The 17,818-nt window shown below is 36.7% G+C and overlaps 1 protein-coding gene across 1 annotated transcript in view; it reads right to left on the reverse strand.

The window, feature by feature from the left end:
• Window positions 1-17,818, reverse strand: part of LOC150089238 (dimethylglycine dehydrogenase, mitochondrial-like) — a 220,916-nt gene that overhangs the window by 9,063 nt on the left and 194,035 nt on the right. The window contains exon 14 of the mRNA XM_090388493.1: window positions 17,344-17,501. Coding sequence (XP_090244619.1) covers window positions 17,344-17,501 — 158 coding nt within the window. The remainder of the gene's footprint in view (window positions 1-17,343; window positions 17,502-17,818) is intronic.

Here is a 17,818-nt window from a genome sequence, read left to right on the forward strand (position 1 = left end):
GCAGCTGTAGCCATGTCAATGGTTTCTTCAGTTTGTTGGACCAACCAGGTTTCCATATACATACATACAATATGATACTGCTGTGATAGGAGGATCTGCCCAAGCATATGAAGCTTATTTCAAAGGCTCCAAGCATTCTGATAGAAGATAACCAATGGATTTTGATGTGTTATGCAAATTCTGGTTGGCTGTCTACATCTAATATTGCTGTTATTCTGGAGGGGACAATCATCTTGTGATACCATTGCATATGAAGATGAGAGAGAGATTGCAAGTTGTTAATCTGGTTGAAGTGGATGAGGTATGCAGGGACTTATGGCCACAGGAAGCAGATGAGATTCCACTTTCCATCATCAGTCAGTCCTGCTGTTGTTTTTGGGATGGCATCTGCATCAGATTCTTGGTGGGTAGAATAGGATGGCTTCCTATTCTACCCACCAAGGGTTGGCATTGAAGGGATGAATCAGCATGCCAATAGGCCAGTTGGCAGGATCACAAACAGCATCATAGTCTGAAAACAGACTATGATAAAATGCATATGATGATTGCTTGGTAGGCAGCCAGTGAGCCTCCATTTTGATCTTTAGTTCCTGCTGCACAGAATCTGTTGTAAGGTAGTGTTAGGAGAAAGTCTTGAAATGAACAGGGTTTTCTCATCTAATCCTATTTGGTTGACTTGTTATAGATTTAATGCTTTAGAGCAGCGGTTTTCAAACTTTCATATGCGAATCAACTTTCTGAGCCCACGCCTCCCTTGAAGTACAACATCTACTTCAAGGGAGTGCAATTTCTTATTTTTAATATCTAAATACAATAATTCAGACTCATGCAAGGTCAAATAACGTGCAAAAATATCTGAAGCAATCACTCGTATTAACCGGATCGCTGCCGACCGGGCTAGCCGTGTGGGTAAAGTGCCTGCCTAGCAACCCAAAGGTCGTGGGTTCGAATCCTGCTTCGGGCTTGGATCAAAGTACTGCAAAAAACCTTGGAAGGTGCATTATGGCCAATGTGCCAACTACCAAAAAAAAAAACCGGATCGCAAGAATCTCATCTGGGCACACACGTTCTCTTCATTAAAAATACCTCAAATATTTTCTATAATTATTTACATTATTTTTTATTTTTTTATTTTTTTTTTTTCCCTCACCTTTTCCCATTATATATATGTGGTCAGTGTTTTTATTGGTTTGGAATGCAATTTTTATGGCCGGATGCCCTTCCTAGCACCACCCTTTATCCGGGCTTGGGGATATGCGGTGGTCATTCCCTGACCTTCCACATCCTCCGTATTTGGTGGTCACGGGCTTGAACCCCAGTCTAATCAAGAAGCGTGTACTACGCACTACTGCACCTGGCTATGGAGGAATTATTTACATTAATAATACAGATCAAATATTAGTATATATCTAATATTAAAAAAACCATTACTAATACATTTTTAATAAGGCCATGGAAATCTTACAAACTATTACATCGTCCGTGACACTCCTGGTAAATTATGGTGCCTCCCCAAGGTGTCGCAACACGCAGTTTAGAGGTTTCAAAAGCTGTTACACCAGGACTTCTTAGCTGCTCTCGATCTAGCATAAGGATTAATATGGCAGTGGGAGGCAATTCGCACTATTTCTAGCTGGAGTGTGTGAGATGTGAAAAGTTGGTGGTGTCTTGCAGATCTCCTCAGAGCATGTTATCAACAATAATGGGTTTGAACTCTCTCTCTGCTGGCAGTTGGTGCCTTGCATCTGTGCAAGCCTGTTCAATGTGGTGAACTGGATTTGAGGTCTCAAACTGGCTGTGGACCACTCAAATGAATGCGAGTTATAGAGTGTTTTATCAGCCTTTCTAACTGAACCACTGAATGCAAGCCATTTCATTGGTGGTGCTGGTTACCTTGTCAGAATTTCATTCCGAATGAGTTGGATTATTTCCAGCTTGATATTTTTAATTAGCATATGCGGATCATCAGTTGTTACTGAGATATAGGAACTTGGAGGGGGATTGATTAAATAGATGAGTCCTCCGAAAATGGCAGTGAAGACAGGAATCACTCCTGTGACACCTGATACACAGTTTGGGCTGACTTCATATACAAGGATGTAGCCCTCAAAAGAGGTGATATATGATAGGACACTTGGCCCAACTGGTGATGTGTATGTTATTATTACGTTCATACGGGTTGATGTCTGAAGGAGGAGGAGGCACTATAGAATTATGACTGTTTGTAGTTGCAACTCTTGGCAACACACTTCATTCGAACAAATTTCATTATTACACATGACAGCTGTTCACATTTGCATTTTCAGGTATATTACTTCTGATGATCTTGTTCAGTCTCTCCAGCTTCATGGGGGGGGGTCTGTCAATAAGTCTTTGGCTTCCATTGCTTCGTGTGCATCTTTCGTTTTGGATCCAATACTCTCACCAGTAGTACAGTTCTTTACTCTACATGTTAGATAAAGTTTCTTCAACTAAGATTGGGCATCTTGGATAACGATTTTACAGCTGAAGAGATTTCACACAGGGTGTGTTTACAAATGGAACATATTACAAAGGAACTGACTTATATTAACCTCTTGCAAGTAACCAGTGCTGGCAGAGTCAGACTTGTCATTTTGTTTAGTGGCATCTCTAAACCACTAAGTAATTTCATTATATAGGCATTACAGCACTTATATAAAAAAGCATAAAAGAATAGAATTTCGGACAAGCTATACGATTCAAATAGATGTCAAATTTATTGCCCAAAGTTCAAACTTTGGGCAATTAAGTTGTAATTTTACACTGAAAAAACCCTTCAATTATTCAAAATATTTAAATCCAGTGACTAATATGCAAGTACACACTCAGCACACATTCCAGAGAGGGTTAGGTCAACGGTAATTCCTTGGGGGTTTGCAGATAATGGCAATAAGCAACAGCATTGGAGTTAGCAAGATCTTTTATCATACACATGTAATGTTAACACAACTATAGAATTTTTCCTGATTATTTTTGATACTTCTGTCATCAGATTTTGGTAGATCACAGGCACCTGAGCCTTATCACATACACTCTTCAGTGGTAGCTCCAAGGAAAACTACACTAATTTATCACAGCACGGAGCTCACATTAAGGTGTGTGACCACCCATGTGCACATGCACACTTCTCACCTGCCCTGTCCATCCCCTCCAATAGTTTGTCTAGTTCTTCCTTAAATTTATTCAAATGACTCACTTCCACAACAACGGATGGAAGTTTGTTCCAATAATCAACCACATTCTTGCCGGATGAAGGCAAATTTCTACACATATATATTCTAAAATCAGTCTTCCTCAATATGAATTTGTCTCCTCATTTGTAGTTGGTTGGTTGGTTGTTTGTTTAGGTTTTAATGGAGCATGAGCAACTAGGGCTATAACGCACCAACAACTCACACTACAATTCATTTGTAGTCTGAGTAAATGGAAGGATACCATTGAGCTTACTCGATCCATTCAAAACCTTTAACACCTCAATTACATCTCACAGGTGTGTAGTCTCCAGATGCTTCAAACTGTAGAACTGAAACCTTTCCTGGTACATGACTCATCTCATTGCTCTTCTCTGCACCCGTTCCAACGGATCCATGTCCTCCCTAAAATGAGGCTTCTAAACTTACATGCAGTACTCAAGATGTGGTCTAATCAATGCCTTATACAATGGAATAATTACCTCCTCATCCTATACACCATTGAAAAAACCCCATGAGCTGTCCTATTAGCACTGCTCAAAGGAACTTCATATATGACTACACAATTACCACAGATCTTTTTAATTTTCCACTACCACACATTCTTATATCAATCTGGGATTACTGCTATTCACATGACCTTGCATTTGTCAATTTTACACTTCAATTGTCACTTCTCAGCCCATCTCTTAATTTTTCTAGATCTTGTTGCAGTAGAATACTGTGAATAATCACCCTTTCAACCTTCACAGTATCTGCAAACTTAGACATTAAATTAATCCTGATATGCCTTCAGCAATATCATTAATGAACATAGAAAACAACTGGGTCCAACACTGAACCTTGAGGGACTCCGCAGATAACTTCACGAAGAGCAGTGCTCATCGTGTTCTAATTCAACCATCTCTTTATCCATAGACGTAATTTGCCCTTAATGCCATACTGCTCCAATTTGCATAATAGTCTTTTAAGTGCAACATAAAAGACCATCTAAAAAAAAGCTTCTAGATGGTCCTGCATTACTTCTTTAGCCAGCCTGAACAGAAGTCAAGCTAACAGATTGGTAATTACTCATGCTATTCTGAACCCTTTGTGAATTGGGGGATACATTTGCACAGCTCAAATCTACTGGGACCTCTCCTGAATCCAAGGATGCTCTCATAATCATAGCTAAAAGCTTGCTTACCTCTTATGCTGTCTCCTCAAATATGATTGAATAGATCCCATCCATCCTGGGTGCTTTTTTTTTTTTTTTTTTTAAGTTTAGCTTTGGCAGTTTCTCTTCCACTTTCTTCTCAGTTATCATAAAATCATTTGGCTCCCTGTTAGAATTTGATAACATTTCTAGCATCCACATCCCTAAAAAAATTGCTCACATGTAAATGTAGGTGCAAAATACTTATTCAATTTTTCAGCAACCTGTGCAAGGGCATCAACAGTTAAACCATTCATATCTCGTGAACAAAGTGATTCTTTCCTTTCCTTCTAGTGTTCCGATAAGTAAAGAAGTCTTTGCTCTGTATCTTTGCATTCTTTATTAGGGACCTCTCATAATCTGCCTTAGTTTGCTTAATGTCCTTTGTGACTTTGTTGCAGACTGAATAATTTTGATGCGAAAGGAAAACTATCTAAAATTTTATTGATTAGATCTAATTTTAGAATTTAGATTGTCTATAAATTGGTCTTTGTATAAAGTTAAAAATATAATTACTATTACATGTTATAAATGTCATATGGTCAAGTATTATTGTGGTGATACCATCTCCTGTCACTGAACCAGTTCTGGGCATTCCTTGAGGGATTTCCACTATAAACAAGATATTCCTTTTAGTAACAAGGAAACTAATGATTTCTTTAATGCAGTTTAATGCTCAGAAGTGAAAGGTAGTAGCTGCTGAAATAACTATTTTAGTACAGGAGAATAATTTGTACATTATATTTGTTCAGGAGCCCTATTCAAACAGTAAAGGCAATTAGGGCTACCAGTCCAGGCAGCAAGTTTTAAGTGCCGATAATAATTCCCAGGCTACAATAATTATTAGAAATAAAAATTTTACCATTAACACAAATATTGTCTGATTCACACTAAGTTGGCTGTGAGATAGTAATATTTGGAATTTTCATTTTATCTCTATGTATTCCCAGTTTAATGAATATAGATGTTTTATTCGGTAACTAGTGAGGGTGTGCCTTGGAGTCAAAAGAGTTATAGTTGGTGCAGATTTTTTTTATTTTTTTTTTAAACCCCTAAAACGAGAGGTATTAGAACCTATAGCACTTGGTACCGTGCACGGGTTTAAATTTTGAGAGATGAAAGAAGATACTTGTTCACACTAGACTTGAACTTCTGTTGATCGTAATTTTCAGGAAATACTTATGAAGGTTGTTCCAGAAAACGGAAATTGAATGAATAAATGAGGAAAATAAAAAAGTTGGTTCTGTGAGTTTCAAGTTGGACAGTAAAAGTATGTTGACTGGTTGTGGCATGTGTTCAGATTGCTTTGGAAGAGAGAGGGGGAATTATAAAAGCCAGCTCAGAAGAAAAGTGCCCATGGAAGTATCTATAGAAGAGGAATGCAGCAGAAACAGAACGTCTATGAGACAGAGTGGAGAGACTCTGTTAGAGATGAGTCATTAATTAACCTGACTGCTCTCTTTTGAAAGGAATCTAAAAGTCTGAGAGAGGTTTTAGGGGCACCGCCCCAGATATGGGAACAATATTCCATGGTAGGACGGATTTGGGATTTGTACAGAGTGAACAGTTGTTTGGAAAAAAGTAACAGTGAGAGCGAAAGAGAAAACCCTGTTTTGTAGATGCAGAGGAAACAATATTTGTAATGTGCTTATGTCAAGAGAGATTAGAAGTCAGGGTAATCTCCAATAGAGATATATGATCATGCCTAGAATCCAGAGTGTCATCGAAGATAAGCATAGGAGCAGAAGAATCCTTTTTATTAGGTATAAGACAGGTGTCTTCCATTTTGCTCTGTGCTATGTAATAACTCACCATAACTATAAGACAGGACTGAGTTTTAGAAGGATTGAATTCAACTAAGTTATCTTTATCCCATGAATTACCTAGGGATCAGCATTTAAGGAATTGGTAGTGGATATTCCAGCAGTTTAAACTGCTGTTTGTGCATGGCAAGGTTTCTCAAACTGAAAGGTGAAATGCAATGTGCTATCATCAGTAAAACTATGGATAGGATTTTCAGCCAATTAAAGGTCATTAATATACAAGAGGAAAAGAGTGGGAAAAGGAACTGAACCTTGGAGAATACCAGGATTAGGGGAGAAGTCAGAAGGCAGAATGACAAATAAAGGACAAGATTTTAAGATGGAGTGTGAGATAAAGGATTTCATCCTTACAAGAATAATTTTACTGGATCGATCTGAGCAAATGTTGACATCAGAAGATTTGAAACAGTAATCTGACCAAGGAAAAGAAGAAATCTTGCAGATCATCCCATTTTGCATTCTTGTAATGCCAAACAACACGAGATTGGGAATAGCCATGAGATAAAAACTCCACTGGAGAAGAAACAATTGCCAAGTTGTGATCTGAGGTGCCTAGAGGACTACTCAGATTGTGTACATAGAAGGCTGTTGTTTGTGAGAAAAAGATCAAACGTGGTTGGTTGCATGGTTAGGAGTGTCTCGTATTCTGGTAGGTAAATGAGCAATCTGTGCGAGATCATTAACAATTGCAAAAGCCTCAGCATCTTGACCAGCTGGGTCCATGTAATTATAAAAAATGGAAGACAGCTGGAGTTGTGAACATTAAAATCATCGGGGAAAATTACCTCACTGTTAGGAAAATTGGACTGGAGAAAGTCAAGATTCAAAGAGAGGAAGTCAGAGAAGTCCAAGTGATTAGTGAGTGGCATTTGGAGAATGATAGAAGCAACAGATGAATTTGACAGAATGTGGTAGAGAGATTTTAAGACAGAGAAGACTGAAAAGAGGAGATTCCAAAGTACTGTCTCTGACCAGGAATATCAGAATGATTATATGCACAAGAAGTACCTTTGAAATGAAAGGAATCATACAGAGAATAATTCAGACAGCTGAGATGAGCACTGGTTGAATCAACTGATAACTGGGATTCTGTCAGAAAAAGTACATCAGGTTTGTCAGACTGTAGGTGGAAATGGACATCACAGAGACCACGTATATGTGTGAAATGAATGAGGAAGTGTATTATTTTGCCAATTCATGGTGTAATCAGAAGTAAGAAAAGGAAGCAAGGACATGCTGTATGAAGTAATGAAATTTTTGGAAAATCAAGCATTTGCCTATACAGATAGTTTCTGACTTTACAAGTTAATTCGTTCCTATCGTGCACTCATAAAGGGAGAATTTATTTCCCGTAGACATAATGTTAAAAATAGGGGTTACGTTCTCAATGAAATTAGTTAGCTAATTAGTTTATGTTTAAACAATGATTGATTTATCCAAAGAAATGAAAACAGCCTGTAAAATCAAGCAAATTATAATAATAAAGAAATTATTTATGACTTACAAATTTTAAAGAATGTTTATTCTTCATCATCAACTAAATGCACACTCGTTGATCACTCGTTATTGGCTCGGTACTCGTTGGTGTTTGTTGCACAAGGAGTCGTCTTCTTCAGAAATGCTTCAAAAGGCGTTTGTTTCCAAGATAATCTTCTCTTTTCTTTATAAATTTCAATAGCATGCATAAGCATTTTTTAAAGACACGCACAAATTGCAACTAACACAATTTGCACAGAGTAACAAGTTTATGAAGCTTAAAAAAAAAAAAAAGGAATGAAGAAAAGATTCTGAAAATTTATTTATGTTTTTTATACAATTGAAGATTTCAGTAAAGGGGGGGGGGGAAACACATTTCACCATAATAACATAAAAAAACCACACAATTCCGGCTATCAGTATTGGTATTTTCACAAATGCAATAACATCGAGTTTACTACCCCTTTTATAATTGCTTGCAGCAATGGCGCACTGGGCCTAAAAATATTCGTTGCCAGGAGATAAAGGGAAGCCCACCCACAACTACTATATTTTCAAGCTACTAAGAGGTCATTAACATTTTTAACATATTGTTTAATGTTATTTCAAGGGGGCCCACTTGACATCGGGCAAGCTGACACCCTGACCAGTCAGCCACTGGCTTGCAATAACAGAAAAGCCCAATAAACCAGAAAGTGCAAATCGTTTTTATTGTTTTATGGTAGTGACCTCCAAAAATGTGCTTTAGAAAAATATCACATTGCCGTTCAAAATTGGTTCTTATTTTGGTTCTTGATAACAATGAAAGTGTAGTACATTTTAATGATCTGAATTGGTAACCAATACAACTTACCTATAAAAATGACCTTTTAGAGCATTATATAACAAAATTTTCAACTTCCAAGGTTGTGGAATGAATTACCAAAAAACAATGAGTTGGGTTCACATTACAATATTTTCACGATATGATGGTGTCTTTGGAACGGATTAATATCGTAAAGCTGGGTACACTGCATTGTATACCTACATACCTGGTTTGAAATGTGGTAATTATGAATGTTTAACACTCATTTTTTGCAAATAATGTTCACATTTTCAATTTTGTTGATACTTGAAAAAAAAAAAAAAAACTCGTAAAGCAGGAACTGCCTATATATCTACCTAAAAAACTAGCTAGAGATGATTTAAATATCCTTCCAAATAATCAAATTTATTAAACTTTTCATGTACAGGCAACCCCCATATAACACGGTACTTCTACAACACGGTTTCATTCTAACACAATTGATAAATTGCGGCAATCCTCGCACTGGGGAGTACAATGTGTATAGAAAGGATAGACAGGACAGGAGGGGAGGAGGGGTTATGCTATTAGTTAAAAAACACGTAAAATCGAAGGAAGTGAAGCCAGTCGACATTGATGGACAGGGCAGTGTCGAGTCAGTTTGGTGTGACATAAGCATAGGTAAATCAAAATTGAGAGTAGGAGTGTGCTATAGGCCTAATGACTCTGATGAGTATAATAAGATACTGTACAGGGAAATAGAATGGGCCAGTAAATCAGAGAGTCTTATAATGGGGGATTTTAATTTCCCAGATATTGACTGGAATTTGTGGGTTGGTCACTCACACACTAGCAAGGCTTTTGTGGATTTATTGGATGATTGTTTTCTACACCAGCATGTTCGGGAGGCAACTAGAGGGAGTAACACTCTTGATCTGATTATCAGTAGTGATTCTTCATGCATTAGGAATCTGCAGATAAAGGAACCACTGGGTGGCAGTGATCACAGTGTGCTGAAGTGGGATTTACTCAAGGAGGTAACTAACATCAGAGGTAAAGGGAAGGGTTTTTGCTTTCGTAAAGGCGACTATGAGGGTCTGAGACACTATTTAAATTCTATACAGTGGGACCAACTGATGATGTTACCAACAGCAAATTCAAAATGGGAACCATTCAGGGAACTAATCTTGGAAGCTACCAGGCTTTACATACCAACCAAGAAATATTGTTCAAGGTTCAGGCCTAAATGGTTGTCAGATGAACTAATGAGACATATGGCAGAGAAGAAAAATGCATGGGATACATACAAATTAATGGGTGACATGGAAGCCTATGATAGATATAAGTTGGTCTGTAACCAAGTCACAAAGGAGATTAGGCAGGCAAAGGCAGATTATGAGAAATCCTTGGCAAAGGATGCAAAGAAAAACAGAAAAGAGTTCTTTACCTATTTAAACTCAAGAAGGAAAGGGATGAATCAGATTGGTCCACTGGATGTTGATGGTTCAACAGTTGAGGATCCAGCTCAGGTGGCTAACAATCTAAACGAGTATTTTGCATCTACATTCACACATGAGGAGTTATTCAGGAAGGGGAATGTCGTAGGTGAAGTAAACATTGGCAGTGAGCTAGATTATTTTCTAATAACTGAGAGGAAAGTGGAGGAGAAATTGTTGAGGATAAACATAAAAAAGGCACCTGGGGTGGATGGGATCTATCCAGTTATATTAAAGGAGGCAGCAAAGGAAGTAAGCAAACCCCTAGCCATAATTATGAGAGCTTCTTTGGACTCAGGGGAGGTACCCATGGACTGGAGATGTGCAAATGTAACCCCAATTCACAAAGGAGGATCAAAGGCTGACACAAGTAATTATAGACCTGTTAGTTTAACTTCGGTTCCAGGAAAATTAATGGAGGCACTGGTTAAAGAAGCACTGCACGATCATCTGGACAAGAATTCAGTTATAGCTCAGACACAGCATGGTTTTGTTAAGGGCAGGTCTTGTCTGACCAATTTGATTGGATACTATGATGTAGTCACAAAAGAACTGGATGCAGGGAATAACTTTGATATTATATATTTGGATCTTAGAAAGGCTTTTGATACTGTTGCACATGGAAGACTTGCTGCACAAATTGGAGAAGTGTGGCATTGGAGGCAAATTGCTGCTATGGATAAAGGGATGGTTGAGTGGCAGAAGACAGAGAGTGGTAATCAATGGACACTGCTCAACGTGGACTAATGTTATTAGTGGAGTTCCTCAGGGTTCAGTGTTGGGTCCATTGTTGTTTTCTGTATTTATAAATGATATTGATGATGGTGTATTAGGCTTAATTCCAAGTTTGCAGACGATACCAAGGTTGGCAGGGTTGTTAAGGACACTACTGATACTATGCTCCTGCAACAGGATCTGGAAAGGTTGAGCAGATGGGCTGAGAGGTGGCAAATGAAGTTTAACATTGACAAATGTAAAGTACTACATATGGGAAACAGTAACCCCAGATCAACGTATCAACTCTGTGGTACTACGCTGACAGTGGTAGAGAATGAAAAGGACCTGGGGGTAATTGTGCAGGCAGATTTGAAGTTCTCTGAGCAGTGCAGATGAGCTGCAAGAGTAGCTCATGGTGTCTTGTCAATGATATACAGGAATTTTTCTAGCAGGGACAGGGATGTGATTATTCCCTTGTATAAGGCATTGGTCAGGCCACACCTTGAGTACTGTATACAGGTCTGGAGGCCTCATTTCAAGAAGGATGTAGAGCTGCTGGAACGAGTACAGAGAAGGGCAACAAGATTAGTGAATGGAACAAAGGGTTGCTCTCTTACGAAGAAAGGCTTAAGTTTTGCAAATTACAGAGCCTGGAGACTAGGCATCGGCGAGGTGATCTGATAGAGGTGTATAAGGCTTTGAATGGCTTGAGCATGCTCAATGCCGATGGGATTCTCCCTCTTGCTCAGAATAATCACCTGAGAGGGCATAAATTCAAATTGAGGAAGGAAGGATGTCGGATAGATGTGCGGAAATTTGCCTTTAGCCAGCGGGCAGTTGGTTTGTGGAATAGACTCCCATCGCTTGTTGTTGAAGTTGATAGCCTAAACAAATTTAAGGCTCAGCTGGACAGGTATTTCGAACGAACGGAGGGGTGAAATGGGAGTAGTGGTTGTTTTTTTTTTTTTTTTTTTTTTTGGCTGATGCTGAATAAGCTTGCTTTCTTGCATCATATGCCTCTACTAATGCTAATGCTAACAACACAGTACTTATATAACATGGTTAGAGAATTTCGGTAAATCTTGCATAACAGGATATTTTTGAGCTTTTGTGCGGGGGGGGGGGGGGACCGTTGGATGTAATTTTTCACGTTTCCACTCTTTTTGAATCCCCGCTGTTGACTCGCTAGCCAAAAAAAAAAAATTATTCAGAAATCCCTGTATTTTATTTTGTTTGGAAATTCCCATGTTACGTTCTGTGCTATTGAACTTGTGGAAAAATCTAGATTTCAAAGTTTTATTACTATTGGATAGCACACACCAGGCCATCCAAAAGAATTTAAGTCATCAAAACGTAGATGTTCCTACTGCCACAGCTGTACTGGGCTTAATACAATTTCTTTCATTCAGCCATAGATCAAGGCATTATATCCACCTTTAAAACTCATTCCATCAGAAAATCGATACAATGGCTTTTGGAAAAAATTGATTCCGAATCTATTGAAGTAATGGAGGCATGGAAAGATTTCTCAATTGTGGACTGTATCATAGCTTTATCACTGAAAGAAGTAAAATCTTCAACATTAAATGCGTGTGGAAAAATGTATGGCCAAAGTCAGTTCATTCAGAAAATTATTTTGTTATTTGGTTTTTAGGAGCATTAGCAACTAAGGCCATATTGCTCCGGGAATATGTGGTGGTCATTCCCTTGACCTTTCCGCATCCTCTGTATTTGGTGGTGACAGGCTCGAACCCCAGTCTAATCAAGAAGCATGTGCTACGCACTGCTGCTCCTTCCCACCTGGCTACGGAGGTACCTATTCAGGAAATATCATCGAACGGGCAGAAAACGGAATCGGAGCGATAGTAGAATTTGCTACATCGGTAAGAGGGGAAGGTTTTGATTATATCACTACTGAAGCCCTCGTGGGTAGTACAGTTGATAGAATTGCCCTCCTCCCCACACTGGCTGGAAAATACCCTAGTTTGAATCCCGTTGATGAAGGGAGGAATTTTTATGGGTCTTTTTCACAATGTGGTTGAGTTAGTCGAGCTCGAGCGGCATAGTTTTTTCTACCGGAAACTTGGGTTTTTCATCCAGCAAAACAGAAAATCGATTCAGGACACACGCAATTTATAGACAATACACACAGAGTAACATGGCCTTAGTTGCTGATGCTCCTAAAAAAAAATTTAAAAAGATATGATTACTGAAGATGTTCAAGAATTACTGGTAAAAAAAGAAGTCAGTGTAGTGGATTTTGTGCAAATGGCATTGGAGGTAAAATCAAATCAATTCAGATGATGATATCACCGATGAAAATTCTAAACTTCCAAATTTTACACTAAAAAGCATAGGGAAAGGCATAAAGTCAGCCGAGCAATTAGAATCTTATTTTTTGAATGAAAGGAGCCCAAAGTTCAAAATCAGGAGAGCGAATTGCATCAGAAATTAAGGAAACACTAATTCAAGATGGCCTATTAAATGAAAATATATGTGGTCAAGGCTACAACAATGGTGGGAAAGTGCAAAGGTGTCCAAGCCATATTTCAAAAGGAGCATTCCCTTCAAAAATACTTAGTTCCATATGATGAAATTCACAAAGATTTATTAAGCAAAAGCAGACAAACCCAGATTTTTGATTTTTTAAAGAGAGCAGAAGATACATGAAATTTAGAATGGTGTATTTTTGTTCTTTTTTTAACGAAATAGTGTATTTTTGTTAACTTTTGGAACGTAACCCCCCTTTTTGTACTTTTTTCTTAGTCCCGTATAACAAGGTTTCGCACAACACAACATTTTACAGGAACCTAATAACCGTGTTATACGAGGGTTACACCTGTATTCAGTACCCACTGAAGAAATCAGTAGCGTAGGAACATCTTGCCATTGTCACAGGTGTTAAGGTTGTCACTGACAGGCAACATCAGTTTCATGCCAATCTATTTCGATGGTTTCCTCTAGATGATGTTGCATCAGGATGGGACCAGAGGGCAGGGTGAAAATCAATTTTTGCCAAATGGCATGTTTTCAGAGGTCGATTCAAGCCTGCATGCATCCTTAAATCTGAGTACATACTGCATAGCAGCATAGATCTATTTGCCATCCAGAATGTAACTTTGAAGGGACCACTCATGCAACCGCTTCATGAGCACATGCTGGAATGCATAGCAGTTTGCAATTTGCGCATTGTGTACATTCTACGATACTGAATAAGTTAGAAGTTATAAATAATGTGTGTATAGTGTTTTACCCACATTATTTATAACAGGTAATTGTGAATATTGTGATTTATAATTTAAGTAAAACAACAAAAGTCCAATTAATTTTAGACATGCAAACAAAGAAAAAAGCAGACATCAGTACCACATAGAAAGACTGCATAAAGAGGAAATAAAAAAAAAAATTTTTTAAATTGCAAGTTCACAAAACTGGCTTACAATATTCACTTTCAGATTTGGAGCCACTCTCCAAATCTGAAAGTGAAAATGAACATAATTCAAATGAGGATGAAACAAATGATAATGCCATTGAAATGGAAGTCCAAGAAAAAGCCCAAACAGTTGAAGTCATTTCAAAAGAATTAGAAAGAGTGGATAATAATAAACAAAGTTGGTAGAAGAAAATGATGGCAACAATAATACTAATATGGAATGTATAAGTCTAAATTTTAATGATCCAACCACATGGAATTTTAATATTCACAAAAACACTTTTATAAGAACAAAAAGAACTCTTATAGTGAAAAATAGTCCTGAACAAAGTATTAAGTATGTACCCTGTCACTAATGGCGGATGTTTCAATAATTCGTAGAAATACAAAAATGAAGGTATTGAGAAAAAAAGAGGAAATTGTTATTCTATTTCAAAAACAAAGATGCAATATATTGTTTTCTGTGCCTCTTATTTATATCTGCCACAAATAATATTCCATTTTGCAGCTCAGATGGATTTAAGGACTGGAAAAATCTAAACATTCTATTTCATGAGAATTCGTTACAACACAATTTCCATTTTGTGAAATTGTTAGAAAAGGGTCTTCAAAAAGGTGGACTAATTGATGACATTGAAAAAGCAGCAAAAGCAAAATTAAGAAGTGAAATTTCAAAATGGCACCATATATTGAAAATAATATTAAAATGTATATTGTTCTGTGCTGAAAATAATTTGGCAACTTGTGGACATGCTAGTAATATCGATACTGAAGAAACAAATTGTGGTATATTTTTAAACTTGATCAAATTTGTCAGCCAATTTGATGTTAGTATGAAAAATTCCCTGGAATCACATATTAAACACCACACTAATTATTTATCGCCAAAAATACAGAATGAATTTATTAATTTGTTAGCATCAAAAGTACGAAGTGAAATAATAAAAGAAATCCAAATAGCTAACTATTATAGTATAATATTTGATAGCACTCTAGATGTATCCACAAAGAGACCAATTAACAGAAATTATTCACTAAAATTTTCAGATGATAAATATACAATTGAAGAAAGATTCATCAATTTCATAAACACAACAGAAAAAACAGGAGAGGGAATTGCATCAGAAATTAAGGAAAAACTAATTCAAGATGGCCTATTAATTGAAAATATATGTGGTCAAGGCTACAATAATGGCTCTCATATGGCGAGAAAGTACAAAGGTGTCCAAAGCCATATTTCAAAAGGAGCATTCCCTTGCTCCTTTAATGGTATAATGCATGTTGTGTACATAATCTTAATTTGATAGGCCTGCATGCAGCCAGCATTAATGCAGATGTGACATCTTTTGGAAATATATAGTTATTGTACAATTTCTTCTCTTCATCCACTAGCATAGCAGATGGGGAAACTATCATCAGTCATAAAAATCAGCCTGAAGAGACATATCAATACAAGATGATGTTCAAAAGTAAATACCATAAGTTATACCAAATTATTTTAATATTACACGAAATGAAAGATGGTTATTTACTTGGTGATGCATTATCTCTTGCTAAATCATTGCACTGTCAAACGTTACAAGTTTATTGGGGTTTTAAGCCTCTGGAATTTGATACTGACAGAAAGGACAACATATCACTGCAAAAATAAAAAAAATCAGGATATTTATCAATCATCCGTATTAATTAAATGACTTGGAGGTTATTTTAATGATTCAGAAATAATGAAATTTATGTTTTTACTGAAATTGAGGAAACTTGCAAAAAAATGAAAATAAATAAATTTTCTGTTTATACTCCGGGACGACCAAACGGTCAGAGGAGTTTACAAGATACATAGAATACAAGAAACAGCACCGTATTCAGCAGTCACGGGCTTGAACCCCGGTCACTCAAGGCACGTGTACTTATGCACCCGCGTGCCTGACCACTAGGCTATGGCGGCCTTAGTACCAATTGAAAAGAGGAAGGCAAAGCGGGGAAAAAAAAAAAAAAATGCTTACAGTGGAAGGTTGGCCAGAGCCTATTGTCCGAATGGAATAAAAATTTCTTGTTTTTAGATAATTGATTCTATTATAATACAGTTAAATTAAAGATCTAAATCTCTAAAAAAAGATAAGAGGACTATTTTTTTTGACTGGCAAAGTGTTCCATTCAGTGACAAATGAGGATTTAGAAACTAAAGCTATTTTATTGTCAGAAAAATACACTGAAATTAATCAAGGCAAATTTAAGATTGAAATCAAATGCTTTAAACACCAAATAATTGAAATATTAGAAAACAAAAATCCCCATACAATATATCACTTAGATATTTTAAATGTATTGGCTAAATGGGAGTTGCAAGAAACCTATCCAAATATTGAAAACGCTCTTAAAAGATTCCTTATGATGCCAACAACAGAAGCCACTGCCAAAAGGAGTTTTAGCAAGTTAAAACTTGTTAAGAATTATTTTAGATCAACATCAGGACAAGGATGCACATCATATCTGTCTCCTTTCAATTGAACATGCTAGCACTAAAAATTCGATGAAAATATCACAAATTTTGTTAACACTAAAGCAAGAAAAATTAAGCTTCGATGTAATTTAATAACTTTATGTACCTACCCATATAAATTTGCAATTTTATATATTAATATAAAACAACAGATGACAACTTGTCAGGGTAAGGGAAACTACTCTCCTAAATCTGTAACAGAATGCTTACAGTAGAAGGTTCACCAAAATCTATTGTCCAAATAGAAAGTAGTTGACTAGCTCAACTTCTCGGTATGTGATACAAGTAATTGGATAGGTTTTACAGGTACCATTAAGTTGCAGATGGTAATCTCTTTAACTCTTAATTTGTGCTTAGCAACAGCACTATTGCCTAAATTGTTTGAAGGCCAGAGGTTCGAACAAGGCATACCCAGTTAAGTCTCTTGTAATCCATTTGTTATATGGAAAACTTTCTTCATTTTACGGAAACTATTTTAAATGTAATTACCAAAGAGAATTTTAAAAAAATTGCTAAATAGAAAAATTCACTATAAAGAAGTTTGTTAAACGGAGGTCTGACTGTACTTGTTATTATTTATTATGATTTTACAAATTACTGAAAAAATGTGCATAGCCACAAATTTGCCAAGGGTGCCAAAAACCTAGCTATGCCTCTGTTAAGAATCATTCATATATAATAATAAAGTAATAATTATAATAACATACCTCAGCACCCCACATTCTGAAGCCTTTTTCCAATCTTAGTGAGTTCATTGCATATGTTCCAAAATCTCCTATTGCATACTCTTTTCCTGCTTCCAATAATGCACTGTACAATTTTTCAGTGTTACTACAATGGTGATATAACTCCCATCCAAGCTCTCCTAAAGAATATATCAAGAACATACAACAATATAAATGTTTTCTAGAAGATGCAAAAGTTTAAAAAATGTATACAGCCTAAAATAAGAATTGGTAGTGATAAATGATGCAAGGAATCAAGCTTATATAGCATCAGCAAAAAAAAACCACCCATCTACATCTATCCACCTGTTCTCATAATTTCCTTAAAACTTATTGAAACTACTTCCACCAAACAAAAGTATGTTCCAACAACCACTTACTCTTAAAGCAAATATTTGCACATCTACCCTACAACCAACCTTTTTCAATTTAAATGTGCCCTTATGTGTGTCATCTG

Source organism: Mastigoproctus giganteus, chromosome 2 (genome assembly GCF_048544385.1).
Source record: "Mastigoproctus giganteus isolate SK-2022 chromosome 2, ASM4854438v1, whole genome shotgun sequence".
Classification (NCBI taxonomy): Eukaryota; Metazoa; Arthropoda; class Arachnida; order Uropygi; family Thelyphonidae; genus Mastigoproctus; species Mastigoproctus giganteus.